This window comes from Neodiprion virginianus, chromosome 6 (genome assembly GCF_021901495.1).
Source record: "Neodiprion virginianus isolate iyNeoVirg1 chromosome 6, iyNeoVirg1.1, whole genome shotgun sequence".
NCBI lineage: Eukaryota > Metazoa > Arthropoda > Insecta > Hymenoptera > Diprionidae > Neodiprion > Neodiprion virginianus.
Genome location: NC_060882.1, coordinates 7,834,247 through 7,853,300, shown reverse-complemented (window position 1 = coordinate 7,853,300; position 19,054 = coordinate 7,834,247). Strand labels below are relative to the sequence as shown.

The 19,054-nt window shown below is 39.7% G+C and overlaps 1 protein-coding gene across 5 annotated transcripts in view; it reads right to left on the bottom strand.

The window, feature by feature from the left end:
• LOC124307620 (uncharacterized) overlaps positions 1-19,054 on the bottom strand; it is a 142,219-nt gene that overhangs the window by 3,578 nt on the left and 119,587 nt on the right. The window contains exons 15-31 of one of the 5 annotated variants that reach the window (XM_046769505.1): positions 17,208-17,252; positions 16,937-17,116; positions 11,523-11,615; positions 10,249-10,494; positions 9,497-9,577; positions 9,057-9,206; positions 8,690-8,957; positions 8,033-8,521; positions 6,890-7,030; positions 6,481-6,671; positions 6,096-6,329; positions 5,403-5,930; positions 4,989-5,171; positions 4,809-4,911; positions 4,569-4,703; positions 3,483-3,558; positions 3-3,036 (exon numbers count right to left, since the gene is read on the bottom strand). In XM_046769505.1, the coding sequence (XP_046625461.1) occupies positions 3,542-3,558; positions 4,569-4,703; positions 4,809-4,911; positions 4,989-5,171; positions 5,403-5,930; positions 6,096-6,329; positions 6,481-6,671; positions 6,890-7,030; positions 8,033-8,521; positions 8,690-8,957; positions 9,057-9,206; positions 9,497-9,577; positions 10,249-10,494; positions 11,523-11,615; positions 16,937-17,116; positions 17,208-17,252 (3,084 nt within the window). In that variant the 3' untranslated portion in view covers positions 3-3,036; positions 3,483-3,541. The other 4 variants (XM_046769501.1, XM_046769503.1, XM_046769502.1 and 1 more) reach the window with 4 other exon arrangements.

Below are 19,054 nucleotides of genomic sequence, written 5' to 3'. Positions count from 1 at the left end.
GGTTGAAATTTCACGCAATCTGTATACATTTACATATTTATGTATACATATGTATGTACGTATGATATCATTGATATTGATCTTTTTATATACCGTTAATTCACCTACTCTATATTAGACGATCATTGTATTTACACGATATTCATATCTATTATAATACTCTGCATTATTGTATGTCTATTTTACGGAACCGATACACGTCGTTACATACATATAATATAACTTTATGATACAATATTTAATCATTTTCATATATCTATATTCATATACACGTACGTATATAACTACAATATTTTTCACCTAGAAATTATAATCTGAGATAAAAGTCGATTTTATGTATACATGCCCTTATAATTTTTATAAATTAATTTTTCTTTTCTCTATCTTTCGCGTTAATTTGTTACTTTTTATCTAATATGTATATATTTATATAATCCTAACATCGATATACACTTATTATTATTGTCTAATTGATAGTTGAAAGTAATACGCATTCGAAGAAATAACAACGTACAAGTACGAAAATTAAACGGAAATATGATAATTGAAACAATCCTTTTTGAATGTAATATTCGTTATTTCACTAGAGGAGTGAAATTGATTGTCTACCACCTAATTTTAAACAGCTGATGCAAGTCGCGGTTATTGTGATAATTTTACAATTATAATTTAAGTAAATCGCGCGAACGAACAATTTAATGTCGTTAAATTAAATCGAATGTATTTCTTTAGCGAAGGTGATAGTGTACCGCAATTGACTCCCTCTATAGTGTAACGGAATGATAGATAACATTTATAAGGGTATGAAAAAATTGCAATAAGTTGCTATTATTGTGTCAATTGACAATACCAGATTAGTCCGTTATCAAATATGTTGTATTTTGATTCTTAATTTCTAAAATATTACTCAGTTTAAAAACAAACTGATAAAAAACAAAATTCTAAAAAAATTGTAAATGTGATGTAAATAAAACCGTTATGATCACAGCGCGCTTTACCGATAGTATATTTATTATATACAGTGTATGCACCGACACTTTAGGCGTATCAACTGGTTTCAATATGCTTACAGGCTACATTAAAAAATCTCGAAAATAATACGAGATTGAAAATACGCTGCTAATATAATATAGTTATAATATAATTATATTATATTTGTATTCATTAAACGACGTACGCTGCTATGAGATTTAAAGCTGTACCGAAGTCATTGACGTTGTATGCGGCCAATAGACGAATAGGAAAGCAAACGAGTAGATAATAATTTCAGAATTCGTTCTAATTGATTATTTAGTTATTTAAACATTTACTACAAGACTGTAAATATATAAGTATGAATTATTATATTTATATGCGGTGTTAATATAATCGTACACACAAGCGTCAAGCGTAACGTAGACTATTTTTTCTTTATTTATTGCTCATAATAACTAAAAGAATACCGTTACGGAAATAAAGATGAAAAATTTCATGTTTTACACGCCACGCGTTACACGATATTTATTATTATAGCTGTCACGGTTTCATTCGATAATCCAGCTACTTTTCTTCAATGTTAATACGGTTATTACAATTGGTCAGTTTCGTTCCGAATGGAATTTCAAGTTCAAATAATACTTGTGATCTACACGCACATATTCATTGGTTATTAAACTTGGCACTTGTTAGTAATTTAATTCCGATATTATTTATTGCCTCATTTTCTTTCATAACTATAGATTTTTCTTCGATTCAAGGATTTCCGTGTTTGGTTTTTTGATTTTTCCATGCATTTAAATATTATAGCGATTATTACGTGGTTCATAGTAACGGTAGTATTATTTTCAAAAATGCTTTGTCGTACATTCCTAGTATTTTTATTACTAAAAAGAGAAGACTCCGTTTCATTTACGTGAATTGTTACGCTTTTGAAGTATTCCATCATCTCGATAGTTAGTTTAATAATAATAATATTATAGTACAATAATTAACGTACATGATTCTATGAATAGTTTTGTGAATACTATATTATATACAAATGTGTAATGTAATAAAGGAAGTTTCAAGTCGCGCTGTGATCGCGAGTACATTTATTCGTTATTTCATTATCGAAAAATCGAATTTCAAGATTTATAGGCAACTCAAAAAAACTGGCGCGGTGATTTCTCACCTTCATTGCTAAAATTTTTACCTCATCTAAACGCAAAATCGTAATTAGATCCAAAAGTTTAGAAGAAAAAGGTCAAGAATAGTAAAAGCAATTAAAAAACGAAAACGGTATTCGTTACGATGTACCAAAATTTGTGCAATGATTCAATACTGGCCGATTTTGTATGCAGTCGGAATTTAATTTCGTATACTATTACCATTGATAATTCTACGTTATTTTCATACACATATATTACTCATATCGTGTGTCTACATTAAATTATTATTAGCGCGATGATAAAATTTCAGTCCTTTGATATTTGAATTCAACAACAATTTTTTCTATACACTTATTATATATCTTTTATTCGCACGTATCATTGCAAATGTAAATTCTATCCTCAATTCTTAACACGTTACCTAGATAGGTAGTTATGTATACCTACTGTACATATATAGATTTTTATTACATGATTTTATGATACACGTCGTTTCCTCTCTTGTAGCAAGTCTTTTTTCTTTCAATTATACATATAGCCGTAATTTAGTTAATTATTGACGTGTACTACACAAGTGATGTACTATATATCGGTTTATTCGTCGAACTTTAGTTTATGCGATGTTTTTAGTCAAGTTATTCTTCCCATATAATATATATATATATATAAATATATATATAATTGGCAGTAATTTTCCTTCGGTTTCGTACGGGTTTATGTTGTACCTTTTCGACTGTACCAACTTAAAATACGTTTGATTATGCAGCGTGCAATATCTATACCTTATTTTGTGCTTACGAGTAAAAATTCTCCCTTTGCTGGTAAAGGGGTAACGGGGTCACTGGCGAGAGGTCATCTTCTTCGAAGCTCGGCTCTGATGGCGCCAACGGAAGCGTTGCCAGTGCTTTCACTGCCGGAATAGGTTTTCGATGTATAGATTAGAAAATGAAGGTACAAAAAAACATGGACAATTGGTTAATAATGAAACTGTGTAGGGTCCAATCTTGGTACAAATGGAAAGGTATAAATGCACATGGGTATTAATCAAGACTCGTTCGTTTTAATCTCGATATTAAAATGTGTTTCCCGCTGTCAAAACTGAATTCAGAAGAGATAACGAGTTACAGGATTGAGTGTTGGAGTATATTTTTTTTTGTTTTTTTCTTGGAAGTTGTTTATTGTCTAGCATGATTATTTTATTACTCCCCGATTCATTGATTACGTGTGAACAAACAAGAATGTGTTTTCTGCAAAGCAATAATAGAAATAATAATGTAGGAATGTATCGATGTATGTAAGTATGCAAATAACGAATAAGGTATTAGAAAGAAAATACAAAAAATAAAACAAACAAACCTGAAAACATATAATGTGGCGTGTGTAGTAGTCCTACATGGAGATGGAAGCATGTGATGTCAGTGCGCCTGGTTACCTACACACAGCACAAACACGATCCAGCAACTCTATGTATAAACCACTCGAAAACAAAAAAAAAAAACTTTTCGGCTCGAAACGACGCATTTTACGTCAACGTTGATGTCATGCCACGCCAATTTTTCCATCCATGGATCTACACGTGTGATTCGATAGTTGTCGCTGCATTTTTGAATGGATAAGAGAGGTTTATTTTTCCCAGCTCTGCAATTGCTATGGATCACGCATCGATAATATATTGCATAACGTGTTACAGCTCGTGAAATATAAATCAGGGTTCGTGTAGATCCATTTAACGTAAGATACGCCTGCAGTTAAAACATAATAATCTTGGTAGAATTTTTTTCAATGTCAACCGTGCAGTGAATTTTAATTCCACAACATTCTAATGAAAGAATAGAGAGGTTTACGAAAAAAGGAAATAAATTTTGACGGATTTGCGAAACATTTATACGGTTCTGCAAAGGAATTTGAACCATTGAAAAAATCCCACCAAGGTATATTTGATTACGAAAAAAAGACACGTAATAATAATTTGATCAGGACAGTAAAAGTTGAAAAATCGGGAGAAATAGGAATATAATTTTATCTGAATTGATTTTCTAAGGTTTATAAACACGTAAAATAGGATCAACCGAAATTATAATCCGCCGAAAATCGTGTGCCCAGCTTGTCGACCTCTGCTCCACTGTAGATATGTATTAATTAACGAAATAATATACGGATCGGGTAAAAAAAAAAAGGATACATAAATGATTATATAAAGCAACCTATGTTCGAAAATACTTTTGAAAGTTACTCGGAGAAAGAAATTACAAACAAAGAAAAAACAAGGAACAATTAGGAAAAACAATTACGTCACCATGCTCACCGGATATACGTAGCTACATGGCTGTGGCAACAGTAATAATAATCGGGGCCATGCATCAAGCCAAACGCTAAATGAGTATCGACAAAATTTAAACAATAAGCCTATCTTCTCTTATGTAAAAAAAAAAAAAAACTCACCAGCAACCATCTTACTCTTCTCCATAACTTGCTTAGCTAGAATTTGATTAAGCTGTAATATATGTTCTCTTTGTCGTTTTTCTTCAGCAACTTTTTTCTTCAAGGTATTTGACTTTTGCTGATCAACTTCTTCCTCTAAAAATGAACAAAAACGTTGCGTTTGAATTTTCGCCAATCTCCTACAAATCTCAGTCGGCTAGCTGCTAACAGCAGCTATAATATGCAGCTGAACACACTCACCAGGATTTTCGGGCGCTGTCACCGTCGTCTCAGATAGCATCTTTCTAATTGATTCAGCCTTCTTAAGACGGTGTTCCTGCTCCTCTGCACTTAGCTCCGGAGTCTACAGTAAATTACATAAAAATTCGAAAATCTATTTCCTTACAATCGGTTTAAAATTCGTGAAAGATTAATTCCTACCTGTTCCGGAATGTAGCGTTCAGGGATCAGAATTTTGTTTGGTGTACCAAGCAGGTTGTCAATCGTGCTCTCGTTGTATTTCAGCTCTTTGTGGCTGAGGGTCGACCTGACCACGTCAGGAGCATTGATACGCGGCCTCAAAGCTCGTTCCATGTCAAGATCGTCTCTCGCGCGACCCATTCCCTTTATAAGTGGAAAAACAGAAGAAAAGATGACGACAACAACAACGAACAACAGGCAAGCAATGCATTCAATCTCAAGTCTCAGTGTCGATGGTATATATTCAAAAATATTCTACGGGGTAGCGATGTCCGTTAAAAACGAAACAGAAATACGACGAACCAATTGTTGTAAAAACATAAAAAGCAAAAAACAAAATGACATGAACAAAAAGATACTTCGAGGGTCGTGTACCATCTTGGAAAAGGTGTCCTCGAGATCGAGAATCGGTTTGCTGCTGGACACCGTGTAGTGTCGCCTCTTTTCTTTAGGCACGGGCCTTCTCCTTGGTCCCTCGGACCTCTTCTCGGCCATTTCCTTGATGATCTGCCTCGCGGCTTCGCTTTTGAATACGGGAGAGAGCTGGGGTGAATCACGAAGACTGTTGATGCTTGCTGCCGATCCGAAAAGCCTCTCGTGGGCGGTTGGAGGCGAAGTGGCGACCGGACTGCCAGGATTCGAGGATATCGCGAAGCTCGTCCCTGGAGGAACGGCGGGTTGAGGATAATATTGGGAGGGCACCGGCAACCCCTGGCCGGAAATCCCGCTCGCGCCACTTCCGCCTCGAGAGTATTGAATAGGCGAATAGTTCTGATGACTCGGACTGTACGGAGGGCTGATCGAGTAATTCGGCGAACTCATCGTCGCCATTTGGGAGCCAGAATTTGGACTCTCTGTGTGAGGCGATAATGTGCTGTCCGAGCTTCCGTCTTGGTTCTCAAACTAAATACAGGGTTGTGAAAAATGAGAAACAAAATGAAGAAATAAAACTTTAAGGAAGCGAAAATTATTACAGGAATTAAAAAAACAGAAATGAAGAACGAAAGTTCAACACGATCAAATGTAAGGGAAATTTTTATAGATGCTTCAGGGATGTTTCCTCTTTACCCGTACTCTGTGGCGGCGGACCATCATGTTCCTGAGGGCGTTCATACTGTCACTTCGCGGTGGCGCCGGCACCGGACCCTGATGAATTCCTGGCTGTGGTCGCTGCCCGCCAAATCCCCGTGGGAGGGACATGCTGCGCTGGAATTGCACGTCGTCCATTTCCGAAAGCTGAACGCTGCTCTGGGCGTGAATCATTGCCGCTGACTCCTCCATCACCCTGTCCAGCTGAGATTTCTGAGGGGGATACATAGAGATTCGCACCATGTTTGCAATATGGATTAAAACTGTTACAAAGCGTGCGCCCTCAACTTTTATATATGTATACATATATACATGTATATATGTTTGTTTTCCAGGGGCGAACAAGAGAGTGTCTTTTTCCTACCTCAAACTGTTGCGAGCCTCCGAAGTCATCCTCGTTCAGCCTCTTCGCGCTTCCTGGTACCTGCAATCCGTTCGTCAACGGAATCCCAATATTTCCCGTCCGGTCGCCTCGATCCCTTTGCCGTCGTTCGGATTCCCGTTTCACTATTCGCACAGTTTTTATCTCCTGTTTTTCACGTCCATGCATCAGGCCTGTAAAAAAAGTACTTTTTGTACGGAAAATCGCAGAAAATAAAGGAAACAAAACATTTTTCCCGAATTTGGCGAGCGTTATTTACAAGGTATTCAATTCCATTCGTATCACGATACGATAACTAGGCATTATTCTTCTCTTTTTTTTTATAAAATGCTTCGCTATAGATAGATTTAAATTAAATTCAAGTTTGATTCGTCATTTTTCTTCCATTTACCACTGAATTTGCTTTCATCGTTTTGCCCATAATTTCCATTAAGAAGCGCTTCTTCGGATGGCGGAGGTGGTGGTGGTGGCACGTATTCTGGAGGTGGAGCTGGAGGGTTGTCGGAGTTAGACTCAAGGTATTTCGTTGAGTCTGAAAAAGAGAGACCAAAAAGAATTTAGTTCCACGATCACGTGTTACACCTGATCAGCAATACGACGCCGAAAGTGACACAATCGCTTACGGATCGCGTTGCCCAATTATACATTGAATTTCGCAACGTGATAATGAGACAATTTCTGTTTCCGGAAAAATTGTTATCACGCGAGTTTACGATGGTTCGAAATTAAGTAATTGCCGTAACAAAAAAAAAAACATATCTTACATTCCAAAAATTTAACGAAACCTTCGTAAGCATTGTAAAGTTGAAAATTGAACTTCAATCTCGTTAAATCACGGTCGGCGGAAAAGTGAGAAGCGAATTTTTATACGAAACTCGGCAAATACTGGATACTGGGAGAAAAACGTCTACTCCATACAGCAGAGGCTAAAAGATTGGTCTAGTACGTATATATAATAAATTGAAAGGCGAGCTTATTATAAAGCCGGAAGTGAAGGGCTAGGCTGGCGTCCTTCAGAGGAACGAGACAGCGTTCGGATCTTTTCAGAAATTAAAAAGTATTTGTCCGCAGTGAGACGAGACCCTGCAGGAGGGGGTGAGCCAGGGTTGCCAAGGATCCTTTCTTTCATTCGTTCGCTCATTCGTCCGTCCAACAAAGGGACTCGTTCCCACTGCTCTGCCTAGCGTTTTTCTTGCGCCCTTTTCTTCAGCTTTCTTTTTCCTACCCAGTGTTTTAGTCTCTCTATTTTCTTCTCTTTTCTCTCGTTTGCTTCATTACATTCATTCACCCGGCGGTCTCTATTGTTTCTCTCATATTCGGACGACTTTTGACCCGACTAAAACCGGAAACCGTATCAAAGGTCAAAGATTCGTTGTTCTCGCGGTAAAAAAGAAACTTCAATCCACGCGAGGCGGTCCGTAAAGTAGACCAAAAAATAATTTCAGAATAATCCGCGATTCTCAGAGAAAAAGCTCCACGGTACAGTGGGACCGTAAACACAATACCGGAAGTCGAATTAGTTCAAGCATACTACCTTGTCTCCTGGAATCAGTATTGACGTAAAGCGGTCCTGGGACATTGTTCTGCACAGGACTTCCCTTGCCCTGCATCTGGTCCCGGAGTTGTTGCTGTTTCAGCTGATGCTGATGGATCTGTTCGCGAAGCTGGGGCGACAATGCGGATATTTGGCTTTGGGGCGAGTGGGCAGAAACTCGATGGTAATGCTGGGGCTGCTGGTTATGAGACGAATGGTTGTAGTACGTCTGAGCATTGTGCTGCGTCGAACCCACGCCGATATTGTGCTCTTTGTAAGGTACCGGCGGGGGGTCCTTGTACTGGGGAGAGGAAGCGCTGTGCTGATGCTGATGGGGACTTCCGTTTTGCCGGATGCCTGGCGAGCCGGAAGGAACGGAGCTCGTCGGCGAGTCCAATCCATGGTCCAGCGTCATCCCCGAGTCAAGGTCGGTCTCGAGCCAAGAACTGTGACTGCGTTTCTTCGACCGATGGTGATGAACCTGCGGAGCTGAAGTGAAAAGTCGGATTGATTCATTTCGGGTTTGTAATTGTTTACTTCCACCTCTGGGACGGCGAGAAGAGTGTACAACAGAGTTCAGGGAATAGAAAAGTCAAAGTATCAAGAAATAGCCAAATCCCTCTGAGCGACACGTTGTCGAACCGAGATCTCACTCACAAGTCACATGCTGCGGTCGTATCTGCTGCACAAGGCTGTGCGACTTTTCCGTCAACTGACGGACCTGAATGCTAAGTTCCTGACGTTGTCGCTGCAGGTCGCCGACCAGCTGTTGAACTCGTCTAAGCTCAGCCTCAAGGGCGGCAGTTGTTCCCGAGGGATCCCTGGTCACGTTTCCGGCGTACCGTCGGGACGCCTGAAGCTTTTGTCTCAGGACGACGAGTTCCTGTTCGAGGCGAGCGTTTTCAGCCACGGTCTCCTCGAGTTTCTGGAGAGTAAGAGAAGAGAGAGTAATAAGAAGAGGATAACGTATATTTGCAAATAGTTCAAAAGTTCTCGAAGCAACGACACAGCGTCCGGTATATACCTTCGAGTTGTGGGCAAGCAGCAATCTGACTCTGCTCAATTCCCGCTCGAGAAGTAGCTGCTGTTTCCGGTAGCGCTCCACTTCGGCCGGATTGCTCCTGCTCCCCTGAAGTTTGTTCCTCAATCCGCCCAGAGCCTTTTCCAATATTTCCTACGGTCGAAGAGAAGAAAAGGTTTTAATTTTTCCCATTCAAGAATCGCGGAGGAACGATGCTCACCGGCACGTTCAACCGGCGACAAGTTATCTCGCTACTACTCCAACCCCCCAACCTCCCTTTTCTTTGTTCCTTTTTCCACTCTCTTTTTTCTCTCAAGTTTGGACCGAGTTTTGAAAAGCTTCCGCATTTCACTCTTTTTCTAAAAACTATTCGACTATTTTTGCAGGTCCAAAAGCTCTGACCTACTGCTCGTGATAATTCTGCTCCGCAGATATTGTCTCACCTTGTCCTGTTGGAGACTGTGCAGCGTCCCGGATTCCTCCTGGAGTAACCGATCCAGCTTGTAAAGCTGCTGAACCTTTGCCTGGGGAAAAAAGGCATCTGATAAATTGAAGACTCGCAAATGACGACCGCTTATGTTACCTAGAAATATTCGTCAAAGTACAAGTTTGCACACGTACCTAACAAGAACTTTACGCGAACAGTTGTAATAAACTTGGAAAAGTAATTACTCGAGAAAAACAGCTATTCCCCGCAAACACGCGGACGTACAAAACGTACTTAACGGCGGACGAAAACAACTGCGCAGCTCTTGAAAACCGCCGGTTGTTTGCCATGGAATTTAATCCAAGTCCCACATTAGAGGGGGCATTAAATGTGTACATCAGAGAGTTGGCGTAGTATCTGCGTGTAACGAAGGCGCGGCGTGACCTAGCCGGAGATATTCAGTTACAGCATCTGCAGTCCCCGCACATTTGCGGGTTAAGTAACAACCGGTAGACGCCGCGGCGTTTCCGTGGTGGGGTTAAAAAAGCTGGTACGAATGAAAATTCACTCGGCGCGTGAGGTCGCGGAACAATCGTTTCACTGTTCCCAAAATAAAACCTCGTAATCGTTCCCGTCCGCCATTTTTTGCTCCCCCCATTGTTACTCTCGCAATCATATTCACGGATATGTTGAATACGAATGGACGGAAGGCTGAACAGCATTGAATATTTCCGTCCACACACGGTACAATCAACTTTTTCTCCGCACCTGGAGCTGTCCGTGATCGGGACTCAGCCTGTCCCAGTCCCGACGCTCCTCGGCCAGGAGTCGCTGCTCTTGGACACGCTGATTAAACTCCAGACGATCTCGTACTTCCCTAGTCTTCTCCTGGACGAGGTCGTGACGGGAACTCGACACTCCACCGGTACCGTTAGTCGTCGTACCGCGGTTGTATAACGAGCCAAGCTTCACCATATTGTCAACAAGGTTAACCATCGGCTTGCCTTTCTCGTACTAGAACAAATGTTTCGAAACAAGATTAGGTAGACATTAAGGTGGAACAAGTTTTTGAAAAATTCACTTGGTTCGAGTAGATCCTTCGTGTTTCATTCGATGATTCACTTACAAAAAGAAGACTTTATCTTATAAACTATGAGAAGAGAAAATTTCTCTAACTAGTTGTCTGGTTAAAATATCGCAGTTGACGAAGAGTCGACAGGATACCACAAAACGGTCTTTTAACCGCAAAAAATGATATCCAAACTAGGAAGAAAATTGTTCAATGCCTTCCGGGCGTTAGAGGATTCTGTTGGCCTTTGAAGAAAGATCGAAATGCGGGAGTTCCCAGGTTCCCGTTGCAGCATGGCTGGAGTTTAGAAAACGTTTACGCATGGCGAGGTGTCGCGTCATTACGTGCCCGGTTTGGCGAGGTAGATAATTCATTTCACCGTCTAGTAACCGCGACCAGGCGGTGAACCGAACAGACGTCGTCTTTCAGGGAGGAAGTTCCTGGTCGGTGCAGGGATGTCGAAAGAGGAAAACTCCTCATAAACAACATTTGCATAAAGGCGGACAAATTGAACCGAACCACCCGTCCACCCCGTGGATTGCAAACTTTTAATTCGTTGCCTTGTCAGCTCCGAGTTAGTCGCAGTTCACAGTTCACGGTTCACGGTCCACGATTCACCCTCCCGCCATTCGTTGCGTCTTGAAAATTTACCACCCCAGCTATCCTGCTTTGTGCAAATTCACTCGAGCGGCGGATTGCAATTGTTAAACTTTGTCGAGAGCATGTTTAATTGCACTAATACTTATTCGACGGTGGATTGTCGGTGCCTACAAGTTTGTATTTTTTTTTTTTAACACAAATTTCCGCACGACAGTCATCGTGCTTGTAACAATTACGCAGAGAATCCACAAGTGACACGTATCCAATTAGCCTTTTTTCCATCTTTCTTTTAGACATTTCTTAACACGCGTTAACATAGCACCGATGTTGGAAAACGGGTTTAAAACTCAATACGGCTGTGAGAGGGGCTCACCTGTTTTTCCAAATCCATTAGATGCTTCTTGAGTTCCTCGAGCTTTTGCAAATTCTCGAGACGTCTGGGTGTATCAAGTTCAGCTAGTCTGGCCTGAAAACAGAAGTACACTGTAAATATTACTGGGTTAAAAAGTGATCGAAAGAAGAAGTGTCCAGCCCCGTTCACCAAGTCTGTGTATCTGAGTAGAGGTCACAAAGTACAGAAGATCAAGTTTATACACCAAGAAGAGAAACCCAAAGACGGTATAAATACAGTGTACAGATTTCAAGCGAGTCCGATTACCCAAAGGCGCTGAAAAAGGTGAAATCGCATACCTGTGCCTACGTAATGCAGTCCATGTCACAAAGTGGCGTAATTAAATATAAATCTAGAGCGAATAAGGCAGGTGCAGAAAACTGGATCGTGGGGCCCAATTCTTAAATGATTCGACTGCAGAGACTCGCACGCGAGATTCTAGTTGCGACTAATTCGTTTAAGAGCACGGATACAAGTCGTTTGTTACAATTCATTGGATACTATGACTATCGAGTGACTTTAGAATTGGGCCCCTGGGCATTCGGTAAACCTGGGTCACAAACGTGACACCAGACTCACCTCAGCATTTAGATACAACATTTTCACCGTAGCAGTAAAGGAATTCAATATCTCGATTATGGAACTCCACGCGATTTCTCTCTTATATACCAGGTAAGTATCACGGAGATGAAGAACTGTCGTGGTACCAATGGGTCAGAGAGATTGCCTAGAAATCGCATCGTCTGATACAGACCGCTGCATCCTCGAAGATTCCTTCCTTCTATACTCTCTCTAATCTCTCTATCTATGTATTTAAGAAAGAAAAACTGTGTCTCTGATATCCGTTGAATAATCAGAATGGCTGGTTGTTAGAGTAATTCATGCAATGCTTCAAAATATTAAAAATAATTTAGGTTAACGTTTACTTGCTTTCGTTGTACTATTTTTCCCCGCAAAGAAAAATAGCCGTATAATCTATAACGTATTATAATATCGGATAGTTCCTACATTTTACCTTTCAGAAACTAGACCTTCTGTATTTCACCTCTGCTCTAAGAACATTAAAAGTACAAAACGTCATCACGTGGATCACCTGTCACGAGATGTTAAGGGATTAGAAACACCGATTTAAAACGAGCAACCATATTGATATTTTACAGGTGAAGACGATTAACTAAATTAAGTCACTTTTGTTTACCGTTCGCAGAATCGAATGTAATTATATATTCCCACAGTCGAGTTTGCGATTTTTAGCCGATTTCGGAAAGCTTCTTAAAACCGCGCGACGTCGAACAAATTTCCGAATGTTCGCCTGAATCGAGCGGACGCGAACTGAGGTATTATTTAGTACCGAACAAGCGTCCGGCCAGTTCTATTATAGAAAGGCAAAGGCGATCTTTGCCGGCATGCCTAAGTGGCTTACGTTAGTGGCAGTGTGCCGTCCACAACGAGCCGTCCCGGACGTTCCGCGTCGCCTTGCCTCTCTCTCGACGACTGATAGTCAACCGACACCTTCAATTTTGCCTGGCGTGGTCGTAAAAAGGTAAAATGAGAAAAAAAACAAAAAAAAAAAAAAAAAAATTAAGGAAAAAAGAGAAAATAAAATAGGTATCCGTCCATTTGTGGCTTTGATAATCAATGCGAAGCCGTTGCACGGTAGTCACTCCCGTAACAAAGTTTGACTCGCTTCCACTTTCGTTGACATGGTTTATTATTTTTTCAGAGTTATAATTTTCTTCTCCTTTATGCTTTTTTCTTCGATGTTCAACCTGTTTCTTATTGTCCGGTACGTTGTTGCGGTATTAAATCGGCGGAAGAAAGCGGGAAACGGGGCGACGTTGCGCTTTTACAATTCGACGATCAACGTTCGGCCGTATCGAGTTGAACGCCTTTTCGCAGTCTACTTATCGAAGTGATTGCACGAAGTCGCGTTAGGTTGATTCCTTCGGACGCCAGACGAACGCGGAATGGGGTTTAATGACGTGACGTTGTGTAAGATCCGTTCGTCGGAGAAAAGTGAGAGAAAGAGAGGGACAGAGAGAGAGAAAGAAAAAAAAAACAGCCCATGACCGAATCTGTTGGATCAGCGGGAAACAGGATGGAACACATACATTCAACAAGGAAACAGGACGACGACTGCGAAGCGAGGGAGAAAAAGGATTTCGACGACGGGAGAATAGAACAACAGAATAAAAAAAAAAATAAAATGAAAATAAATAAAATTGGAGATCGTGCCTAGCCTCGTGAACACCGCTGCCCGCGGTACGCGCAAAAAGTAAGAGAAAAAAGAAAAGAAAACGAAGAGAAAAAACGCGATCGAGAATAATTTGGGTGATTCGTCAGCGTTGGGTTAATTCGACGCTTCCTGAAAAGTTTGCGAAATACCATTTGTTCCAACCTTTTTTCTCTCTTTTCTATTTTATCTCTCACATTCGTTCGAACTGTTTCCTCTGTAGCATATCCGTTGCTACATATGACACACGTAGGTATTGCGAAAAGTGTGAAACTGCGCTGTGTTGCAGGCACGAACTAATTGTTTAATTCCGGATCTCTGTGCAAATTAATTTTTTTTAATAAAAGTCGCGTAGAGATACAATCTAGAAAAATGTTACATGTTATACATGTGCGAATATCGCGTTTAATTCGTATTCTGTTTGGTTAATTCAGCCCCGAAGTTAATATACTCGTCTCAACTAAATCGCGAATATTCTGGGTTTCACGGTTGATAAAATAATTACTATTAATGCAAGTATAACGTAACAATACGCAAAATTTCTACACTCGTAAGTAAGCTAACGGATGTTTGAGTATATCATGGTATATAGGTATAACGTACAATAGGGACAAACTTGCCAACCGTGAAAGATAAATTTTTCCCAACCTCCATTAAACATTGTCCCTTTGCACATTTTCATAATCCGTGAGAAGTTTCAGTCGGAACAAAGGCACACGCATGCGTATACGCATACTTACAAATAGCTAGAGTGTATAAATACCGAGGAATTTTCAACGAGTTACAACTTTTTACAACGTTAATTAAATTTGAACTGCAAACGTACCATCGCCCATCATATACGAGATATGTATACATACCTACGTGTATTAGTACATATGTCTATGTATACATTGGGCGACGAACTCGTCGACGATTAATCGACGCTGTTCGAAATTCGAAACTGAAATTGAAATTTCACCTCCCGCCTCCTTCATCCTCCGACCGCGCGAATCCGTTTATCGATTCATTGGTTTAAACGTCAGTCTTCTCTCTGCAGCCACTGTCTTAAGTCTCGTCTCAAGTTCCTGATGGCCTCGCGGCTCCAATCTACATTCCCCCGTCGAAACAATCAACGCCCTGGATTTCATCAAGTTTTTTAATCACGCGATTTTGTCGCGATAACGCGAAAGACTGACATTATGGATTGAAAGACTATGAGAGAGTCACGCCGATCGGAGAGAGACGGTCTTGCTGCTTGCTTGCGTCCATAAGCAGCCATAAAAATGCCCAAGACCTTGTACAGACGAAGTAGAAATTTTTTCAAATTCTCCACGTTACAACCAAAGTGCAAACGATCCCCTGAACGTTGTTCATTCGGTGAAAAATTCATCATGGCTAGACCGATTCGTAAATAATCATATTTTCCAATCTCGTTCAATTTCATGCCCGTAATTCGTTTGACAAAAAATTAATTTGCACCGTTTCGCGTGTAGGGAGAGAAAGAGAGATACAGATAGAGAGTCAAGTATAGAGAGAAAGGGAATTTCTAATTACAGTTTCATTTTCCATTTTTCGCTACTTTCTTCAACATTGTCATTCAAATTTTGGCGCCTGTTTTTCCTTCCTCCACTTATTTATTTCGCGTGAAGTGCCATCGCTCCGACGATTAAGACGTTGCATTCGTTAATTAATACATGAACAAGAAAAGAATATAGAAAATTGTAAGGAGAATACGCCTGAAATTTATACGAAAAAAAAAGTAACAGAAAGAAAAACAGCTTGGTAAATCTGTATAATAATGACGAAGGATCGATCACCTAGACTTAGGCATTTTAAAATAATTCATAATGTAGAGTAGAACTAATTGATACGTAAAATTGTATTTCCCGTTTCGAGCTAGAGGGGAAAAAAAATTAAAAAGCTAAAAAACGTTCGCAAATGGTTAAATGTGCATTTATATTTTCAGAGTTGATTTGATTTCGCGAACAGGAATCGAACGAGACTATTCGCCGTATCGACTATAGTATCAAATCGCGCTGATGGAATTATTCCGATAAGCTCACAGGTTGTTGCATTCGTTATTAAACTCTTTCCGAACGATCGTGCTATGCTCCATTAGGCGTTTCAAACTGCAGAAGAACCATTCAGAATATACTTCCAAACGACCGTAACAATATTCGAGCCAACTATTCTTCGATATTGGAAGAGAACCTGAAGAAACTTCGTCAAGTGCAATGCAAATATATTCTCCACTTTTAATACACAGGGGGAATAAAATGGCGGCGATATGAAAGGGATGCAGGTTTAAGCAGGACACAACTTAAGGGTGTATGTATGAACAGAGGACTGAAAAGGTGATTTATATTTGTTCATTTCGGTGAAAAAATATGCACATCAGGCTCGGCCCACAAATTTTTAATAAAACAAACTCCGATCCAATTGAATGATTAGACGTTGAGGCGTAACTTCCTAAAATTGACACACTTTTTCAGCCGTCTGCTTGTACAATATTGGGAAAAAACCGTTGCTTTTTAACAAGCAAATGTATTCGCCTGTTCTCGCGATTTTTTCTTCGTTTCATCAACAATTTGTTTGATTCAAGCAATGGGTTTTTTTTTTTTAATTCAATTTTTCTTTTCTCACAAAAAGTCGAAGTATTCTCCAAGGTCCGCTAAAATAATTCGAGACGTTTTTAAAATCCCCAAGATACTTGCTTGACTGGAATCAAAAAAATTTCATTTCGGTACATTTTTTTATTCGAATCAATTGACTGTTTTGGAGATTCAAAATGCCTCAAATTATTTGAACAGTCCTTACAACTAGCCAATATATAGTCGTTGGAGAAGAGAAATTTGACCAAACAGCCATTGCTTTGATTTTAGTAAATTTACGACATTCGATTACGTATTATTCGAATAAATGAAATGAAAACAAATCAGGGAGAACAAGTAATTATTATCACTTGTACGACAGCGTTATTTTTCACTATATATGCCATCCTAATGGCGTACAAGGTGTGAAATGCAGTGAATAAAAGCTGCGACTTGGTTAATGGTTAATCGGCCAGCCAATTTTCGTCTTCCACGGGAAGTGAGCAACGGAATATTCCCAGGCCACAATACCCAACCCCGCCACCGTGACCTGTAAAATGCCGCCGTTACAAGACGGTTAAAATAAACACCTGAGATTCAATTTCGACGTGACAAGTCTCCATGGCTTTGCAGAGCGTTGCACTTTGCCGGCGTAGCTGGATCAGTAGCAAAACCAATTCCTCGTGGGTTCGACCCAGCAATTCTCCGGCTGAAACCTGGACCAGGTCACCTCCTGATCCTTTTCCACCTCGGTGAGGATTTTCGCCAGGCTACACGAGGGCATGCGACAAGTTTCAAACTCGGGGATATTTTTGAGTCATACATTTAAAATCAAATATTAAATAAAATTAAATCAATTACAGTAAACGTCAACGATTTATCCAGACGTCTTCTCTGCGTTTCCAGCTGTCAAAATTTCATCACAGTTTAACAATAAATATTTAAAAATTGTCTCAGATAGATTCCGGGTCTAAAATTGTGCAGGGAATTGATACAATCTGGAAACTAAATGTTCGTAAATTATTTTATCGAATCCTGATATCGTGAATTTCATGGCTATAGACGAAAGAAAGGGCGCGATGGCTGATTTGCGAGCACGATAGAACGCGAAATAAATTTGACGGGTCTGAGATTCTGCAGTCAAATTTATTTCATTCCGTTTAGAATTTATATTAATCCCGATCGTACAACTAGGCTTGGCTTACTTTGCTACCCGGACGATAGAGATATACTCTATTCGTATTTCGGCTATAAATATGCGTGTATAGAAAAAGCTGGGCGAGATGCGAGGCTTTATAAAATGACGGTACGATCTGGATTACGCTTAATACCCATAGAAATATTTACTCTGCCAAGGGGAAACTTATAGTTGTCACTGCAAGAAAAAAAAACGTTACATAAAAATGCGCACGTAAATGTAGAAACGAAATAATACCAACAATGATAAATTGGAGAAAAACGTTTAAAAAATTGCATTATTTACGGTATATAAAAGTGGAAAAAATTTATAGCCAACGCTTTCGCCGTGACGCGGTAAATTATATCTATAATAAAGACACACAATGGTATCTCCGAAAAACGTATTAGAGAGTCCGAGAGAAAAAATATATATGAAAATATATGAAACAATGAAAGAAAGAGAAGAAAAAAAAAATTAAACGCCGTGCCTTTTAATGAAGACAAACTAATGGCGAGAAAAAAAAATACTGTATTTTTGAGCTTTTCGCGTGGCTGTTAGTATATAAGCGGGAAAAGTTAAGGACCAAAAGCTCCCTTGTTGCGGTCATCGCACGCCATCCGAGCGACGTAGGTGTCGGCATTAAGGAAAACCCCCTTAATCTGGGGAAGCCATTCATTCCTCCAGGCTCACGGCTCTTCCAGTTGAAACTGCCCTCCGTGCTCGGACGACTTTACGGACGTCGAGACCAAGTTTTACAACTCGCTGACTTTAGTTCCAGTACCGGATCAACCTTGCCGGCTCGGTATACGAGGCATAAACACGGACTCATATACGATTATTATACACATAAGTTGCGAGCGCAAGCGGTGCTCTAAACAGGATTAGTTTCTCACTTGTAAGTATAATGTAAGCCTTAATCAGCGGTTAAAATTTGAAAAAAAAAAAATATTTAAAAAAAAGCAAAGAACTGTTACGTAACGTGCATCAATTCATTTTTCGAAATTAACTGTTCGTTGTTTTGAGTTTGAAATATGTTATAACGAATCATTGCGTACAAATAACAAGTGAGCTTCGTTGATTTGATTAGCGTAAATAATTTACTATGCGCTATGATTCAACGAGACAAAGGTTAAAAATAAACTTGGATAAAATATTCGATTCGTAGCTAACTCAAATCATTTGGTAAAACAATTAACTGATCTTCGTTAAATTTAAAGCTACGTATAAATATTCGAGCTGCGAATGAAATAATCCTGAGCCATTCGACTCTCAATAACCAACTGCAGGTATAAACTATTTAATTGATTGGTAATGAAACTCGATTAAAAGAATCAAATTCTTTAACCTGATTGTCAACCTTCTCCAAACGTAGCTAATGACCTCGAAATTCCTCGAATTATGGTTATTATACAGTCATTAGCTATTATCAAATTTACCGTAACGAAAGAATACAGTTCCTGGTATAAGATGATTGCGAGTTTTGTAGCCACGGGTCCAGAAAATCTGGGACATGTGACCATGGTTTTTG